The sequence below is a fragment of the Manacus candei genome, unplaced genomic scaffold (genome assembly GCF_025592945.1).
Source record: "Manacus candei isolate 608988 ecotype Guabito, Panama unplaced genomic scaffold, ASM2559294v1 h1tg000035l, whole genome shotgun sequence".
NCBI lineage: Eukaryota > Metazoa > Chordata > Aves > Passeriformes > Pipridae > Manacus > Manacus candei.
In genome coordinates this window covers 7,956,704-7,976,517 of record NW_026138083.1, presented here as the reverse complement: position 1 = coordinate 7,976,517, position 19,814 = coordinate 7,956,704, and the positions used below count along the sequence as shown (strand labels likewise).

Here is a 19,814-nt window from a genome sequence, read left to right as displayed (position 1 = left end):
TCCGGGGCTTCTTTTCTGCTGCACCTTTCACATCTTCCCGTGCTGTCCTCAACTCTCTGGGCTGCTTGCCGTTTCCTCGGGGAACACGTGCCTCCTCCACATCTGTGGCTTCTCCCCTGTCCCTCTTCATCTGCCTGGGACGACTGCCTCTCTCCCCAGTTCCCCAGGAAGGGGAGAGAAACCCTGCTGGACAACAACCCAGGGTCTCAGACTCTGCCTTGCTCTGCTGGGAAAATGCACAGTGTGAGAGAGGAAGGTGGCTCCAGCAGGGCTGCTGGATGTCCCAGCCCCAGCGATGGCAAGGACAGCAGATTCCCTAGGGAAAGTGATGAGTGATGAGCGGGGAACAGGATCACGACTCCGGCAGGTGATCCTCAAGGACACGCAGGGAGCACACGGGGCACCCACCAGAGTGCTGCCTGCGAGAGGTGGGGCTGGGAGAGCCTTAGCCCACCCATCTGAAAGGGTAGCTGAAGGGCTGAGGGCTTGGCAGACGGAAACACTCACTCTAAGCCCCTTCTCTAGATCAACTCCAGAGCGATCTCAGACACCCCTCACACCACAGGAAACATATTGTTCAATTTGGTTACGTCTAACATGGGGTTTCCTCCACAAAATATTTATGAGGATGTGAAAAAGGATGGAATGATGAAAATGGTAAGAGTAAGATCATTCCAGTGGAAACGCTGCACCTCCTCCAGGTGTAACAGGAGATTTCGAAGAAGGTGGAGGGTCCTGATATTTTCCCAGTCTTCCCAGGCGGAAGAGCAACATCAAGCTCACCCTCCCTAGACCTGTGGGCTCCTGACATGGTTCTGCCCTCTTACGTATCAGAGCAGAGATAACACATTTACAGGAAAGTGAGGACACTGCATTTCTGCTGAGAGGATAATGGAGTATGGTCCTGCCACCAACCTCCTGAACCCAGGGCCGCATGGATGGAAGTCTTTCCATTTTTTACCGCTTTTGTCTGCTCACTCACGACCTCTACCACTTGGTCGGGCTTGGCTGCACCTCGCTCCGTCGCACTTTCTGCCTCCGCAGATTCTTCAGCACACCTCCGAGATTTAACGTGCAGATCCTTGAAGAGTGACACTCCAAGTCTTGCAGACCATTACCGTGTCTTTTCCACACTCAAGGCAAGGCTAGACTCGTCCTCCTATCCAAAGAGAAAGATCTTCATGAACCAGAGAACGGCGGTGCCTGCCTGAAGGGGAAAAGAGTATTCAGGGGACGACGGCTCAGAACTTAAGGACACACATTGTAGCTGACTGCAGTATGCCCAGACTTGCGCTGCGCTACGCTGTGTATGTCACTTGACACCCAGACATTCTGTCACAAGCCTGTGCTCTCTGTAGGACTGAAACGCCCTGCTTTCATAGGGGCCCTATTTTGCTCGGCTGTAAAAACAGCTACCCCATTTTTGTATTTCTGAGAAAATCCCCTGAGAGCTCCAAGGACGACGGTGTCACCGTCAGGGTGCAGCAATACAGCGCCGCTTCCCCAGCACTGGACCCGGAGAGCCAGAGGACCGTCCAACGACGGTCTGCCGACACCGAGAGCCGCCCCACTGGCGCACGCAGCTCTCCGGACCCTTTAGCAGCGCGTGCCAGGAGCTCGGGGCTGTGGCCCGGCAGCTGCCGATAGAAATGGATAAAATCATGGATTCGTAGGTTGGCGTGTGAGCATTTGATGGTGATTTCACTGCCCTCGGTGGTCACTGCCAACGGGTCTTGCTGCTCCTGGGCTCTGCCTGCAGACACTGGCGGGGAGATAAAGAAGAAAGCCGTCAGAATTGCTTTTTGCGCTGGATGTTGTTTCCCAGAAGAAAGGGCACAGAAACAATCAGGAACACACGGAGAAGAATTTTAAGAGGATGTCAAGGTGAGCAGTAGTGGAAGTGTCCATGAGTATTAGCTGGAGAGATGAGTGCGGGAAGAGAGGTGGATTGGCGGAGTCACTGAAGAATGGAAAGCTGCGGGACTGAGCAAGGCAAAGAGAGAAAGAAAAGTAGTAAAGGGGAAGGATGGATCGTAGGAGTTCTCTGAAAGACAGAGAGCAAAGTAAGGAAAGGAGAACGGCTCGAAAAAGGGAGGGTTTTTCCGAGGGAGTGCTTTACGAAGCAGAGGGAGGGACAGACGGGAGGATAGATCGGAGACTGAGCTCTGTGAAGAACCTGCCACGTACGACGGTAACATCGAGGGACTTGCACCGCCATCCCAGACCTGCTCACCGAGCAGAACCGCGGCCAGCACCGCCAGCCCCGCTCCACGCCAGAGCCGCGTCCGCCGATCCGCCGCCCGGTCTCTAGTTGCCCCCGCCAGCCCCGGCTCTCTGCTTCGGTCGGGCCGCCTCCTCTCCACCTCCTCTCCCTCTTCTACCTCCATCTCCTTCCCCTGCCCTCGTCAACCAACTCCGCCCTGAGGCTGAGCCCGGTCTCCGCGTCTCTCGGGCTCTCATCGGGTGCTGGCTGGATGCGGAGGGCAGGCGAGAGCGGCGGCAGAGGAGCGGCGGTCGAGGTTCTGCTCCGTGGAGACGGCTGGGGCAGGCTGTGTGTCATGGGGGCGGTTTCGTATGGGGGAGCTCAAGATTGACAGACCATGATCTTTTTTCATCGCCATCATCTCTTCCCTCTCATCCCTGCTTTGCTGGCACGTGGAGACTTCTGACTTGTCCTCTGGGGCACGGGTTATTAAGAATGGTCCAGGTGCATGCGTTTCAGACCATCCCTCCCGGCTCAGCAGCCCGGGCTCAGCCTCTCCTGGCATGTCCCTGGGAGCATCCTTGCTGGCAGCAGAAGCAATTCTACTGGCCAGACAAACCACTTGGGGTTTAGTCAGGGTTTTGTGCACCAGTGCTACGGCGAGGGAGAAGCACCTTTGCCAGAGAAAGCTCCAGAGAAAGCTCGCACGTGGCATGTCATCTCCCTCCTGCTTTGAACTCATGCAGTCTCCGTGAGGAGAGCGCTGCTGTGTTTCTCCTCCTGCTCAGAGGACCAGGCAACAGTCTGTCACACCTGAACTTTGTATGTTGGAGCCAGCACATCTGCTGCAGGTTGAGGGGCACTCAGAGGCAGAGTAGAAAAGTTCGGTTTTTTTCCCATATTTTTCATCGCCGTAAATTCTGAGGGTTCCTTTCTCCCTGAAAACACACAACACTGATCCTGCAAACAGAGAGCCCTGAATATGTTGACAGCCTGGGGAAAACTGGAAGTCGTGCCAGAGGCAGCCTGGAGGCAGAATGCAACGCATTATTAAAGCTAGTGAGAGGAGAGCTTAATAGACCTGTGCCAGCCTCGAAAGGATCTGCTGATTTTTTTAGAAAGGCAGAAAAATTGCATTGCAGAGACAGTCGAGATATCCTGTGGTGGCAGCGGGTGGATGGGCACCCGGCAGTGGTGGATGAGAAGAACAGGGAGAGGAAGAGAGGATGAAGGGAAGAGCAGAGACGGAGAAGAGATCTGAAGTTTCTCTTCCTTCTTATTTCCTTCAAGAAGTAAGATCATCTGGAGCGAACACATGCAAGACAGCAAACACGGCATTTTGCAACGTTTTCCCTCTATTCAGTGGTATTTCCGCACAGGGTCCTGAAAACCCTGTTGAGTGTTTTCTGGGAGGAGGAAGAAGGATAGAGTGATGAAATGCCGGGATTTAGACAGAAGGTTTCCTAGGCAGAGAGACAGACGAAGTTCATGCTGAGCCCAACCTGCGTGTTTGCTGAGAGGGTCAGAAATGACCTCCCTGTCCCGAGAAAACAGAGCTACCAGAAACGACTCTCTTGGGGGAGCAACGGAAGAAGGAGGGCAGAGAAATGAACTCTTCTTTCAGTGCCTGAAAGGCTCTCTTTGGGTTTCTCCCTCCGCCAACAGGAGCCTCTGTGGCTTCCTCAGCCGATGGCATTCTGAGCATTACCTGACTCTGGAGCACCAGTCACGGGCAGGGGTTTTTCCCGTTCAGCTCGCAGTGCAGTCCTCCCCTCCCCAGCTGCAATCACCTGCTCTGCTGCACACCCGCTGCTGGGATTTTGGGAGCTCCGGGGCTTCTTTTCTGCTGCACCTTTCACATCTTCCCGTGCTGTCCTCAACTCTCTGGGCTGCTTGCCGTTTCCTCGGGGAACACGTGCCTCCTCCACATCTGTGGCTTCTCCCCTGTCCCTCTTCATCTGCCTGGGACGACTGCCTCTCTCCCCAGTTCCCCAGGAAGGGGAGAGAAACCCTGCTGGACAACAACCCAGGGTCTCAGACTCTGCCTTGCTCTGCTGGGAAAATGCACAGTGTGAGAGAGGAAGGTGGCTCCAGCAGGGCTGCTGGATGTCCCAGCCCCAGCGATGGCAAGGACAGCAGATTCCCTAGGGAAAGTGATGAGTGATGAGCGGGGAACAGGATCACGACTCCGGCAGGTGATCCTCAAGGACACGCAGGGAGCACACGGGGCACCCACCAGAGTGCTGCCTGCGAGAGGTGGGGCTGGGAGAGCCTTAGCCCACCCATCTGAAAGGGTAGCTGAAGGGCTGAGGGCTTGGCAGACGGAAACACTCACTCTAAGCCCCTTCTCTAGATCAACTCCAGAGCGATCTCAGACACCCCTCACACCACAGGAAACATATTGTTCAATTTGGTTACGTCTAACATGGGGTTTCCTCCACAAAATATTTATGAGGATGTGAAAAAGGATGGAATGATGAAAATGGTAAGAGTAAGATCATTCCAGTGGAAACGCTGCACCTCCTCCAGGTGTAACAGGAGATTTCGAAGAAGGTGGAGGGTCCTGATATTTTCCCAGTCTTCCCAGGCGGAAGAGCAACATCAAGCTCACCCTCCCTAGACCTGTGGGCTCCTGACATGGTTCTGCCCTCTTACGTATCAGAGCAGAGATAACACATTTACAGGAAAGTGAGGACACTGCATTTCTGCTGAGAGGATAATGGAGTATGGTCCTGCCACCAACCTCCTGAACCCAGGGCCGCATGGATGGAAGTCTTTCCATTTTTTACCGCTTTTGTCTGCTCACTCACGACCTCTACCACTTGGTCGGGCTTGGCTGCACCTCGCTCCGTCGCACTTTCTGCCTCCGCAGATTCTTCAGCACACCTCCGAGATTTAACGTGCAGATCCTTGAAGAGTGACACTCCAAGTCTTGCAGACCATTACCGTGTCTTTTCCACACTCAAGGCAAGGCTAGACTCGTCCTCCTATCCAAAGAGAAAGATCTTCATGAACCAGAGAACGGCGGTGCCTGCCTGAAGGGGAAAAGAGTATTCAGGGGACGACGGCTCAGAACTTAAGGACACACATTGTAGCTGACTGCAGTATGCCCAGACTTGCGCTGCGCTACGCTGTGTATGTCACTTGACACCCAGACATTCTGTCACAAGCCTGTGCTCTCTGTAGGACTGAAACGCCCTGCTTTCATAGGGGCCCTATTTTGCTCGGCTGTAAAAACAGCTACCCCATTTTTGTATTTCTGAGAAAATCCCCTGAGAGCTCCAAGGACGACGGTGTCACCGTCAGGGTGCAGCAATACAGCGCCGCTTCCCCAGCACTGGACCCGGAGAGCCAGAGGACCGTCCAACGACGGTCTGCCGACACCGAGAGCCGCCCCACTGGCGCACGCAGCTCTCCGGACCCTTTAGCAGCGCGTGCCAGGAGCTCGGGGCTGTGGCCCGGCAGCTGCCGGTAGAAATGGATAAAATCATGGATTCGTAGGTTGGCGTGTGAGCATTTGATGGTGATTTCACTGCCCTCGGTGGTCACTGCCAACGGGTCTTGCTGCTCCTGGGCTCTGCCTGCAGACACTGGCGGGGAGATAAAGAAGAAAGCCGTCAGAATTGCTTTTTGCGCTGGATGTTGTTTCCCAGAAGAAAGGGCACAGAAACAATCAGGAACACACGGAGAAGAATTTTAAGAGGATGTCAAGGTGAGCAGTAGTGGAAGTGTCCATGAGTATTAGCTGGAGAGATGAGTGCGGGAAGAGAGGTGGATTGGCGGAGTCACTGAAGAATGGAAAGCTGCGGGACTGAACAAGGCAAAGAGAGAAAGAAAAGTAGTAAAGGGGAAGGATGGATCGTAGGAGTTCTCTGAAGGACAGAGAGTAAAGTAAGGAAAGGAGAACGGCTCGAAAAAGGGAGGGTTTTTCCGAGGGAGTGCTTTACGAAGCAGAGGGAGGGACAGACGGGAGGATAGATCGGAGACTGAGCTCTGTGAAGAACCTGCCACGTACGACGGTAACATCGAGGGACTTGCACCGCCATCCCAGACCTGCTCACCGAGCAGAAGCGCGGCCAGCACCGCCAGCCCCGCTCCACGCCAGAGCCGCGTCCGCCGATCCGCCGCCCGGTCTCTAGTTGCCCCCGCCAGCCCCGGCTCTCTGCTTCGGTCGGGCCGCCTCCTCTCCACCTCCTCTCCCTCTTCTACCTTCATCTCCTTCCCCTGCCCTCGTCAACCAACTCCGCCCTGAGGCTGAGCCCGGTCTCCGCGTCTCTCGGGCTCTCATCGGGTGCTGGCTGGATGCGGAGGGCAGGCGAGAGCGGCGGCAGAGGAGCGGCGGTCGAGGTTCTGCACCGTGGAGACGGCTGGGGCAGGCTGTGTGTCATGGGGGCGGTTTCGTATGGGGGAGCTCAAGATTGACAGACCATGATCTTTTTTCATCGCCATCATCTCTTCCCTCTCATCCCTGCTTTGCTGGCACGTGGAGACTTCTGACTTGTCCTCTGGGGCACGGGTTATTAAGAATGGTCCAGGTGCATGCGTTTCAGACCATCCCTCCCGGCTCAGCAGCCCGGGCTCAGCCTCTCCTGGCATGTCCCTGGGAGCATCCTTGCTGGCAGCAGAAGCAATTCTACTGGCCAGACAAACCACTTGGGGTTTAGTCAGGGTTTTGTGCACCAGTGCTACGGCGAGGGAGAAGCACCTTTGCCAGAGAAAGCTCCAGAGAAAGCTCGCACGTGGCATGTCATCTCCCTCCTGCTTTGAACTCATGCAGTCTCCGTGAGGAGAGCGCTGCTGTGTTTCTCCTCCTGCTCAGAGGACCAGGCAACAGTCTGTCACACCTGAACTTTGTATGTTGGAGCCAGCACATCTGCTGCAGGTTGAGGGGCACTCAGAGGCAGAGTAGAAAAGTTCGGTTTTTTTCCCATATTTTTCATCGCCGTAAATTCTGAGGGTTCCTTTCTCCCTGAAAACACACAACACTGATCCTGCAAACAGAGAGCCCTGAATATGTTGACAGCCTGGGGAAAACTGGAAGTCGTGCCAGAGGCAGCCTGGAGGCAGAATGCAACGCATTATTAAAGCTAGTGAGAGGAGAGCTTGATAGACCTGTGCCAGCCTCGAAAGGATCTGCTGATTTTTTTAGAAAGGCAGAAAAATTGCATTGCAGAGACAGTCGAGATATCCTGTGGTGGCAGCGGGTGGATGGGCACCCGGCAGTGGTGGATGAGAAGAACAGGGAGAGGAAGAGAGGATGAAGGGAAGAGCAGAGACGGAGAAGAGATCTGAAGTTTCTCTTCCTTCTTATTTCCTTCAAGAAGTAAGATCATCTGGAGCGAACACATGCAAGACAGCAAACACGGCATTTTGCAACGTTTTCCCTCTATTCAGTGGTATTTCCGCACAGGGTCCTGAAAACCCTGTTGAGTGTTTTCTGGGAGGAGGAAGAAGGATAGAGTGATGAAATGCCGGGATTTAGACAGAAGGTTTCCTAGGCAGAGAGACAGACGAAGTTCATGCTGAGCCCAACCTGCGTGTTTGCTGAGAGGGTCAGAAATGACCTCCCTGTCCCGAGAAAACAGAACTACCAGAAACGACTCTCTTGGGGGAGCAACGGAAGAAGGAGGGCAGAGAAATGAACTCTTCTTTCAGTGACTGAAAGGCTCTCTTTGGGTTTCTCCCTCCGCCAACAGGAGCCTCTGTGGCTTCCTCAGCCGATGGCATTCTGAGCATTACCTGACTCTGGAGCACCAGTCACGGGCAGGGGTTTTTCCCGTTCAGCTCGCAGTGCAGTCCTCCCCTCCCCAGCTGCAATCACCTGCTCTGCTGCACACCCGCTGCTGGGATTTTGGGAGCTCCGGGGCTTCTTTTCTGCTGCACCTTTCACATCTTCCCGTGCTGTCCTCAACTCTCTGGGCTGCTTGCCGTTTCCTCGGGGAACACGTGCCTCCTCCACATCTGTGGCTTCTCCCCTGTCCCTCTTCATCTGCCTGGGACGACTGCCTCTCTCCCCAGTTCCCCAGGAAGGGGAGAGAAACCCTGCTGGACAACAACCCAGGGTCTCAGACTCTGCCTTGCTCTGCTGGGAAAATGCACAGTGTGAGAGAGGAAGGTGGCTCCAGCAGGGCTGCTGGATGTCCCAGCCCCAGCGATGGCAAGGACAGCAGATTCCCTAGGGAAAGTGATGAGTGATGAGCGGGGAACAGGATCACGACTCCGGCAGGTGATCCTCAAGGACACGCAGGGAGCACACGGGGCACCCACCAGAGTGCTGCCTGCGAGAGGTGGGGCTGGGAGAGCCTTAGCCCACCCATCTGAAAGGGTAGCTGAAGGGCTGAGGGCTTGGCAGACGGAAACACTCACTCTAAGCCCCTTCTCTAGATCAACTCCAGAGCGATCTCAGACACCCCTCACACCACAGGAAACATATTGTTCAATTTGGTTACGTCTAACATGGGGTTTCCTCCACAAAATATTTATGAGGATGTGAAAAAGGATGGAATGATGAAAATGGTAAGAGTAAGATCATTCCAGTGGAAACGCTGCACCTCCTCCAGGTGTAACAGGAGATTTCGAAGAAGGTGGAGGGTCCTGATATTTTCCCAGTCTTGCCAGGCGGAAGAGCAACATCAAGCTCACCCTCCCTAGACCTGTGGGCTCCTGACATGGTTCTGCCCTCTTACGTATCAGAGCAGAGATAACACATTTACAGGAAAGTGAGGACACTGCATTTCTGCTGAGAGGATAATGGAGTATGGTCCTGCCACCAACCTCCTGAACCCAGGGCCGCATGGATGGAAGTCTTTCCATTTTTTACCGCTTTTGTCTGCTCACTCACGACCTCTACCACTTGGTCGGGCTTGGCTGCACCTCGCTCCGTCGCACTTTCTGCCTCCGCAGATTCTTCAGCACACCTCCGAGATTTAACGTGCAGATCCTTGAAGAGTGACACTCCAAGTCTTGCAGACCATTACCGTGTCTTTTCCACACTCAAGGCAAGGCTAGACTCGTCCTCCTATCCAAAGAGAAAGATCTTCATGAACCAGAGAACGGCGGTGCCTGCCTGAAGGGGAAAAGAGTATTCAGGGGACGACGGCTCAGAACTTAAGGACACACATTGTAGCTGACTGCAGTATGCCCAGACTTGCGCTGCGCTACGCTGTGTATGTCACTTGACACCCAGACATTCTGTCACAAGCCTGTGCTCTCTGTAGGACTGAAACGCCCTGCTTTCATAGGGGCCCTATTTTGCTCGGCTGTAAAAACAGCTACCCCATTTTTGTATTTCTGAGAAAATCCCCTGAGAGCTCCAAGGACGACGGTGTCACCGTCAGGGTGCAGCAATACAGCGCCGCTTCCCCAGCACTGGACCCGGAGAGCCAGAGGACCGTCCAACGACGGTCTGCCGACACCGAGAGCCGCCCCACTGGCGCACGCAGCTCTCCGGACCCTTTAGCAGCGCGTGCCAGGAGCTCGGGGCTGTGGCCCGGCAGCTGCCGGTAGAAATGGATAAAATCATGGATTCGTAGGTTGGCGTGTGAGCATTTGATGGTGATTTCACTGCCCTCGGTGGTCACTGCCAACGGGTCTTGCTGCTCCTGGGCTCTGCCTGCAGACACTGGCGGGGAGATAAAGAAGAAAGCCGTCAGAATTGCTTTTTGCGCTGGATGTTGTTTCCCAGAAGAAAGGGCACAGAAACAATCAGGAACACACGGAGAAGAATTTTAAGAGGATGTCAAGGTGAGCAGTAGTGGAAGTGTCCATGAGTATTAGCTGGAGAGATGAGTGCGGGAAGAGAGGTGGATTGGCGGAGTCACTGAAGAATGGAAAGCTGCGGGACTGAGCAAGGCAAAGAGAGAAAGAAAAGTAGTAAAGGGGAAGGATGGATCGTAGGAGTTCTCTGAAAGACAGAGAGCAAAGTAAGGAAAGGAGAACGGCTCGAAAAAGGGAGGGTTTTTCCGAGGGAGTGCTTTACGAAGCAGAGGGAGGGACAGACGGGAGGATAGATCGGAGACTGAGCTCTGTGAAGAACCTGCCACGTACGACGGTAACATCGAGGGACTTGCACCGCCATCCCAGACCTGCTCACCGAGCAGAACCGCGGCCAGCACCGCCAGCCCCGCTCCACGCCAGAGCCGCGTCCGCCGATCCGCCGCCCGGTCTCTAGTTGCCCCCGCCAGCCCCGGCTCTCTGCTTCGGTCGGGCCGCCTCCTCTCCACCTCCTCTCCCTCTTCTACCTCCATCTCCTTCCCCTGCCCTCGTCAACCAACTCCGCCCTGAGGCTGAGCCCGGTCTCCGCGTCTCTCGGGCTCTCATCGGGTGCTGGCTGGATGCGGAGGGCAGGCGAGAGCGGCGGCAGAGGAGCGGCGGTCGAGGTTCTGCTCCGTGGAGACGGCTGGGGCAGGCTGTGTGTCATGGGGGCGGTTTCGTATGGGGGAGCTCAAGATTGACAGACCATGATCTTTTTTCATCGCCATCATCTCTTCCCTCTCATCCCTGCTTTGCTGGCACGTGGAGACTTCTGACTTGTCCTCTGGGGCACGGGTTATTAAGAATGGTCCAGGTGCATGCGTTTCAGACCATCCCTCCCGGCTCAGCAGCCCGGGCTCAGCCTCTCCTGGCATGTCCCTGGGAGCATCCTTGCTGGCAGCAGAAGCAATTCTACTGGCCAGACAAACCACTTGGGGTTTAGTCAGGGTTTTGTGCACCAGTGCTACGGCGAGGGAGAAGCACCTTTGCCAGAGAAAGCTCCAGAGAAAGCTCGCACGTGGCATGTCATCTCCCTCCTGCTTTGAACTCATGCAGTCTCCGTGAGGAGAGCGCTGCTGTGTTTCTCCTCCTGCTCAGAGGACCAGGCAACAGTCTGTCACACCTGAACTTTGTATGTTGGAGCCAGCACATCTGCTGCAGGTTGAGGGGCACTCAGAGGCAGAGTAGAAAAGTTCGGTTTTTTTCCCATATTTTTCATCGCCGTAAATTCTGAGGGTTCCTTTCTCCCTGAAAACACACAACACTGATCCTGCAAACAGAGAGCCCTGAATATGTTGACAGCCTGGGGAAAACTGGAAGTCGTGCCAGAGGCAGCCTGGAGGCAGAATGCAACGCATTATTAAAGCTAGTGAGAGGAGAGCTTAATAGACCTGTGCCAGCCTCGAAAGGATCTGCTGATTTTTTTAGAAAGGCAGAAAAATTGCATTGCAGAGACAGTCGAGATATCCTGTGGTGGCAGCGGGTGGATGGGCACCCGGCAGTGGTGGATGAGAAGAACAGGGAGAGGAAGAGAGGATGAAGGGAAGAGCAGAGACGGAGAAGAGATCTGAAGTTTCTCTTCCTTCTTATTTCCTTCAAGAAGTAAGATCATCTGGAGCGAACACATGCAAGACAGCAAACACGGCATTTTGCAACGTTTTCCCTCTATTCAGTGGTATTTCCGCACAGGGTCCTGAAAACCCTGTTGAGTGTTTTCTGGGAGGAGGAAGAAGGATAGAGTGATGAAATGCCGGGATTTAGACAGAAGGTTTCCTAGGCAGAGAGACAGACCAAGTTCATGCTGAGCCCAACCTGCGTGTTTGCTGAGAGGGTCAGAAATGACCTCCCTGTCCCGAGAAAACAGAGCTACCAGAAACGACTCTCTTGGGGGAGCAACGGAAGAAGGAGGGCAGAGAAATGAACTCTTCTTTCAGTGCCTGAAAGGCTCTCTTTGGGTTTCTCCCTCCGCCAACAGGAGCCTCTGTGGCTTCCTCAGCCGATGGCATTCTGAGCATTACCTGACTCTGGAGCACCAGTCACGGGCAGGGGTTTTTCCCGTTCAGCTCGCAGTGCAGTCCTCCCCTCCCCAGCTGCAATCACCTGCTCTGCTGCACACCCGCTGCTGGGATTTTGGGAGCTCCGGGGCTTCTTTTCTGCTGCACCTTTCACATCTTCCCGTGCTGTCCTCAACTCTCTGGGCTGCTTGCCGTTTCCTCGGGGAACACGTGCCTCCTCCACATCTGTGGCTTCTCCCCTGTCCCTCTTCATCTGCCTGGGACGACTGCCTCTCTCCCCAGTTCCCCAGGAAGGGGAGAGAAACCCTGCTGGACAACAACCCAGGGTCTCAGACTCTGCCTTGCTCTGCTGGGAAAATGCACAGTGTGAGAGAGGAAGGTGGCTCCAGCAGGGCTGCTGGATGTCCCAGCCCCAGCGATGGCAAGGACAGCAGATTCCCTAGGGAAAGTGATGAGTGATGAGCGGGGAACAGGATCACGACTCCGGCAGGTGATCCTCAAGGACACGCAGGGAGCACACGGGGCACCCACCAGAGTGCTGCCTGCGAGAGGTGGGGCTGGGAGAGCCTTAGCCCACCCATCTGAAAGGGTAGCTGAAGGGCTGAGGGCTTGGCAGACGGAAACACTCACTCTAAGCCCCTTCTCTAGATCAACTCCAGAGCGATCTCAGACACCCCTCACACCACAGGAAACATATTGTTCAATTTGGTTACGTCTAACATGGGGTTTCCTCCACAAAATATTTATGAGGATGTGAAAAAGGATGGAATGATGAAAATGGTAAGAGTAAGATCATTCCAGTGGAAACGCTGCACCTCCTCCAGGTGTAACAGGAGATTTCGAAGAAGGTGGAGGGTCCTGATATTTTCCCAGTCTTGCCAGGCGGAAGAGCAACATCAAGCTCACCCTCCCTAGACCTGTGGGCTCCTGACATGGTTCTGCCCTCTTACGTATCAGAGCAGAGATAACACATTTACAGGAAAGTGAGGACACTGCATTTCTGCTGAGAGGATAATGGAGTATGGTCCTGCCACCAACCTCCTGAACCCAGGGCCGCATGGATGGAAGTCTTTCCATTTTTTACCGCTTTTGTCTGCTCACTCACGACCTCTACCACTTGGTCGGGCTTGGCTGCACCTCGCTCCGTCGCACTTTCTGCCTCCGCAGATTCTTCAGCACACCTCCGAGATTTAACGTGCAGATCCTTGAAGAGTGACACTCCAAGTCTTGCAGACCATTACCGTGTCTTTTCCACACTCAAGGCAAGGCTAGACTCGTCCTCCTATCCAAAGAGAAAGATCTTCATGAACCAGAGAACGGCGGTGCCTGCCTGAAGGGGAAAAGAGTATTCAGGGGACGACGGCTCAGAACTTAAGGACACACATTGTAGCTGACTGCAGTATGCCCAGACTTGCGCTGCGCTACGCTGTGTATGTCACTTGACACCCAGACATTCTGTCACAAGCCTGTGCTCTCTGTAGGACTGAAACGCCCTGCTTTCATAGGGGCCCTATTTTGCTCGGCTGTAAAAACAGCTACCCCATTTTTGTATTTCTGAGAAAATCCCCTGAGAGCTCCAAGGACGACGGTGTCACCGTCAGGGTGCAGCAATACAGCGCCGCTTCCCCAGCACTGGACCCGGAGAGCCAGAGGACCGTCCAACGACGGTCTGCCGACACCGAGAGCCGCCCCACTGGCGCACGCAGCTCTCCGGACCCTTTAGCAGCGCGTGCCAGGAGCTCGGGGCTGTGGCCCGGCAGCTGCCGGTAGAAATGGATAAAATCATGGATTCGTAGGTTGGCGTGTGAGCATTTGATGGTGATTTCACTGCCCTCGGTGGTCACTGCCAACGGGTCTTGCTGCTCCTGGGCTCTGCCTGCAGACACTGGCGGGGAGATAAAGAAGAAAGCCGTCAGAATTGCTTTTTGCGCTGGATGTTGTTTCCCAGAAGAAAGGGCACAGAAACAATCAGGAACACACGGAGAAGAATTTTAAGAGGATGTCAAGGTGAGCAGTAGTGGAAGTGTCCATGAGTATTAGCTGGAGAGATGAGTGCGGGAAGAGAGGTGGATTGGCGGAGTCACTGAAGAATGGAAAGCTGCGGGACTGAGCAAGGCAAAGAGAGAAAGAAAAGTAGTAAAGGGGAAGGATGGATCGTAGGAGTTCTCTGAAGGACAGAGAGTAAAGTAAGGAAAGGAGAACGGCTCGAAAAAGGGAGGGTTTTTCCGAGGGAGTGCTTTACGAAGCAGAGGGAGGGACAGACGGGAGGATAGATCGGAGACTGAGCTCTGTGAAGAACCTGCCACGTACGACGGTAACATCGAGGGACTTGCACCGCCATCCCAGACCTGCTCACCGAGCAGAAGCGCGGCCAGCACCGCCAGCCCCGCTCCACGCCAGAGCCGCGTCCGCCGATCCGCCGCCCGGTCTCTAGTTGCCCCCGCCAGCCCCGGCTCTCTGCTTCGGTCGGGCCGCCTCCTCTCCACCTCCTCTCCCTCTTCTACCTTCATCTCCTTCCCCTGCCCTCGTCAACCAACTCCGCCCTGAGGCTGAGCCCGGTCTCCGCGTCTCTCGGGCTCTCATCGGGTGCTGGCTGGATGCGGAGGGCAGGCGAGAGCGGCGGCAGAGGAGCGGCGGTCGAGGTTCTGCACCGTGGAGACGGCTGGGGCAGGCTGTGTGTCATGGGGGCGGTTTCGTATGGGGGAGCTCAAGATTGACAGACCATGATCTTTTTTCATCGCCATCATCTCTTCCCTCTCATCCCTGCTTTGCTGGCACGTGGAGACTTCTGACTTGTCCTCTGGGGCACGGGTTATTAAGAATGGTCCAGGTGCATGCGTTTCAGACCATCCCTCCCGGCTCAGCAGCCCGGGCTCAGCCTCTCCTGGCATGTCCCTGGGAGCATCCTTGCTGGCAGCAGAAGCAATTCTACTGGCCAGACAAACCACTTGGGGTTTAGTCAGGGTTTTGTGCACCAGTGCTACGGCGAGGGAGAAGCACCTTTGCCAGAGAAAGCTCCAGAGAAAGCTCGCACGTGGCATGTCATCTCCCTCCTGCTTTGAACTCATGCAGTCTCCGTGAGGAGAGCGCTGCTGTGTTTCTCCTCCTGCTCAGAGGACCAGGCAACAGTCTGTCACACCTGAACTTTGTATGTTGGAGCCAGCACATCTGCTGCAGGTTGAGGGGCACTCAGAGGCAGAGTAGAAAAGTTCGGTTTTTTTCCCATATTTTTCATCGCCGTAAATTCTGAGGGTTCCTTTCTCCCTGAAAACACACAACACTGATCCTGCAAACAGAGAGCCCTGAATATGTTGACAGCCTGGGGAAAACTGGAAGTCGTGCCAGAGGCAGCCTGGAGGCAGAATGCAACGCATTATTAAAGCTAGTGAGAGGAGAGCTTGATAGACCTGTGCCAGCCTCGAAAGGATCTGCTGATTTTTTTAGAAAGGCAGAAAAATTGCATTGCAGAGACAGTCGAGATATCCTGTGGTGGCAGCGGGTGGATGGGCACCCGGCAGTGGTGGATGAGAAGAACAGGGAGAGGAAGAGAGGATGAAGGGAAGAGCAGAGACGGAGAAGAGATCTGAAGTTTCTCTTCCTTCTTATTTCCTTCAAGAAGTAAGATCATCTGGAGCGAACACATGCAAGACAGCAAACACGGCATTTTGCAACGTTTTCCCTCTATTCAGTGGTATTTCCGCACAGGGTCCTGAAAACCCTGTTGAGTGTTTTCTGGGAGGAGGAAGAAGGATAGAGTGATGAAATGCCGGGATTTAGACAGAAGGTTTCCTAGGCAGAGAGACAGACGAAGTTCATGCTGAGCCCAACCTGCGTGTTTGCTGAGAGGGTCAGAAATGACCTCCCTGTCCCGAGAAAACAGAACTACCAGAAACGACTCTCTTGGGGGAGCAACGGAAGAAGGAGGGCAGAGAAATGAACTCTTCTTTCAGTGCCTGAAAGGCTCTCTTTGGGTTTCTCCCTCCGCCAACAGGAGCCTCTGTGGCTTCCTCAGCCGATGGCATTCTGAGCATTACCTGACTCTGGAGCACCAGTCACGGGCAGGGGTTTTTCCCGTTCAGCTCGCAGTGCAGTCCTCCCCTCCCCAGCTGCAATCACCTGCTCTGCTGCACACCCGCTGCTGGGATTTTGGGAGCTCCGGGGCTTCTTTTCTGCTGCACCTTTCACATCTTCCCGTGCTGTCCTCAACTCTCTGGGCTGCTTGCCGTTTCCTCGGGGAACACGTGCCTCCTCCACATCTGTGGCTTCTCCCCTGTCCCTCTTCATCTGCCTGGGACGACTGCCTCTCTCCCCAGTTCCCCAGGAAGGGGAGAGAAACCCTGCTGGACAACAACCCAGGGTCTCAGACTCTGCCTTGCTCTGCTGGGAAAATGCACAGTGTGAGAGAGGAAGGTGGCTCCAGCAGGGCTGCTGGATGTCCCAGCCCCAGCGATGGCAAGGACAGCAGATTCCCTAGGGAAAGTGATGAGTGATGAGCGGGGAACAGGATCACGACTCCGGCAGGTGATCCTCAAGGACACGCAGGGAGCACACGGGGCACCCACCAGAGTGCTGCCTGCGAGAGGTGGGGCTGGGAGAGCCTTAGCCCACCCATCTGAAAGGGTAGCTGAAGGGCTGAGGGCTTGGCAGACGGAAACACTCACTCTAAGCCCCTTCTCTAGATCAACTCCAGAGCGATCTCAGACACCCCTCACACCACAGGAAACATATTGTTCAATTTGGTTACGTCTAACATGGGGTTTCCTCCACAAAATATTTATGAGGATGTGAAAAAGGATGGAATGATGAAAATGGTAAGAGTAAGATCATTCCAGTGGAAACGCTGCACCTCCTCCAGGTGTAACAGGAGATTTCGAAGAAGGTGGAGGGTCCTGATATTTTCCCAGTCTTGCCAGGCGGAAGAGCAACATCAAGCTCACCCTCCCTAGACCTGTGGGCTCCTGACATGGTTCTGCCCTCTTACGTATCAGAGCAGAGATAACACATTTACAGGAAAGTGAGGACACTGCATTTCTGCTGAGAGGATAATGGAGTATGGTCCTGCCACCAACCTCCTGAACCCAGGGCCGCATGGATGGAAGTCTTTCCATTTTTTACCGCTTTTGTCTGCTCACTCACGACCTCTACCACTTGGTCGGGTTTGGCTGCACCTTGCACCGTCGCACTTTCTGCCTCCGCAGATTCTTCAGCACACCTCCGAGATTTAGCGTGCAGATCCTTGAAGAGTGACACTCCAAGTCTTGCAGACCATTACCGTGTCTTTTCCACACTCAAGGCAAGGCTAGACTCGTCCTCCTATCCAAAGAGAAAGATCTTCATGAACCAGAGAATGGCGGTGCCTGCCTGAAGGGGAAAAGAGTATTCAGGGGACGACGGCTCAGAACTTAAGGACACACATTGTAGCTGACTGCAGTATGCCCAGACTTGCGCTGCGCTGCGCTACGCTGTGTATGTCACTTGACACCCAGACATTCTGTCACAAGCCTGTGCTCTCTGTAGGACTGAAACGCCCTGCTTTCATAGGGGCCCTATTTTGCTCGGCTGTAAAAACAGCTACCCCATTTTTGTATTTCTGAGAAAATCCCCTGAGAGCTCCAAGGACGACGGTGTCAATGAATCCGTGTCCGCCAGGGTGCAGCAATACAGCGCCGCTTCCCCAGCACTGGACCCGGAGAGCCAGAGGACCGTCCAACGACGGTCTGCCGACACCGAGAGCCGCCCCACTGGCGCACGCAGCTCTCCGGACCCTTTAGCAGCGCGTGCCAGGAGCTCGGGGCTGTGGCCCGGCAGCTGCCGGTAGAAATGGATAAAATCATGGATTCGTAGGTTGCCGTGTGAGCATTTGATGGTGATTTCACTGCCCTCGGTGGTCTCTGCCAACGGGTCTTGCTGCTCCTGGGCTCTGCCTGCAGACACTGGCGGGGAGATAAAGAAGAAAGCCGTCAGAATTGCTTTTTGCGCTGGATGTTGTTTCCCAGAAGAAAGGGCACAGAAACAATCAGGAACACACGGAGAAGAATTTTAAGAGGATGTCAAGGTGAGCAGTAGTGGAAGTGTCCATGAGTATTAGCTGGAGAGATGAGTGCGGGAAGAGAGGTGGATTGGCGGAGTCACTGAAGAATGGAAAGCTGCGGGACTGAGCAAGGCAAAGAGAGAAAGAAAAGTAGTAAAGGGGAAGGATGGATCGTAGGAGTTCTCTGAAGGACAGAGAGTAAAGTAAGGAAAGGAGAACGGCTCGAAAAAGGGAGGGTTTTTCCGAGGGAGTGCTTTACGAAGCAGAGGGAGGGACAGACGGGAGGATAGATCGGAGACTGAGCTCTGTGAAGAACCTGCCACGTACGACGGTAACATCGAGGGACTTGCACCGCCATCCCAGACCTGCTCACCGAGCAGAAGCGCGGCCAGCACCGCCAGCCCCGCTCCACGCCAGAGCCTCATCCGCCGATCCGCCGCCCGGTCTCTAGTTGCCCCCGCCAGCCCCGGCTCTCTGCTTCGGTCGGGCCGCCTCCTCTCCACCTCCTCTCCCTCCTCTACCTTCATCTCCTTCCCCTGCCATCGTCAACCAACTCCGCCCTGAGGCTGAGCCCGGTCTCCGCGTCTCTCGGGCTCTCATCGGGTGCTGGCTGGATGCGGAGGGCAGGCGAGAGCGGCGGCAGAGGAGCGGCGGTCGAGGTTCTGCACCGTGGAGGCGGCTGGGGCAGGCTGTGTGTCAAGGGGGCGGTTTCGTATGGGGGAGCTCAAGAGTGACAGACCATGATCTTTTTTCATCGCCATCATCTCTTCCCTCTCATCCCTGCTTTGCTGGCACGTGGAGACTTCTGACTTGTCCTCTGGGGCACGGGTTATTAAGAATGGTCCAGGTGCATGCGTTTCAGACCATCCCTCCCGGCTCAGCAGCCCGGGCTCAGCCTCTCCTGGCATGTCCCTGGGAGCATCCTTGCTGGCAGCAGAAGCAATTCTACTGGCCAGACAAACCACTTGGGGTTTAGTCAGGGTTTTGTGCACCAGTGCTACGGCGAGGGAGAAGCACCTTTGCCAGAGAAAGCTCCAGAGAAAGCTCGCACGTGGCATGTCATCTCCCTCCTGCTTTGAACTCATGCAGTCTCCGTGAGGAGAGCGCTGCTGTGTTTCTCCTCCTGCTCAGAGGACCAGGCAACAGTCTGTCACACCTGAACTTTGTATGTTGGAGCCAGCACATCTGCTGCAGGTTGAGGGGCACTCAGAGGCAGAGTAGAAAAGTTCGGTTTTTTCCCATATTTTTCATCGCCGTAAATTCTGAGGGTTCCTTTCTCCCTGAAAACACACAACACTGATCCTGCAAACAGAGAGCCCTGAATATGTTGACAGCCTGGGGAAAACTGGAAGTCGTGCCAGAGGCAGCCTGGAGGCAGAATGCAACGCATTATTAAAGCTAGTGAGAGGAGAGCTTGATAGACCTGTGCCAGCCTCGAAAGGATCTGCTGATTTTTTTAGAAAGGCAGAAAAATTGCATTGCAGAGACAGTCGAGATATCCTGTGGTGGCAGCGGGTGGATGGGCACCCGGCAGTGGTGGATGAGAAGAACAGGGAGAGGAAGAGAGGATGAAGGGAAGAGCAGAGACGGAGAAGAGATCTGAAGTTTCTCTTCCTTCTTATTTCCTTCAAGAAGTAAGATCATCTGGAGCGAACACATGCAAGACAGCAAACACGGCATTTTGCAACGTTTTCCCTCTATTCAGTGGTATTTCCGCACAGGGTCCTGAAAACCCTGTTGAGTGTTTTCTGGGAGGAGGAAGAAGGATAGAGTGATGAAATGCCGGGATTTAGACAGAAGGTTTCCTAGGCAG

General features: G+C 54.7%; 1 gene segment (V, D, J or C); it reads right to left on the bottom strand.

The window, feature by feature from the left end:
* Positions 1-17,489: 17,489 nt before the first annotated feature.
* LOC127473276 (T cell receptor alpha variable 4-like) lies at positions 17,490-18,426 on the bottom strand. The segment is given in 2 exon segments: positions 17,490-17,903; positions 18,375-18,426. Coding segments are annotated over 2 exon segments (414 nt in total).
* Positions 18,427-19,814: the final 1,388 nt, after the last annotated feature.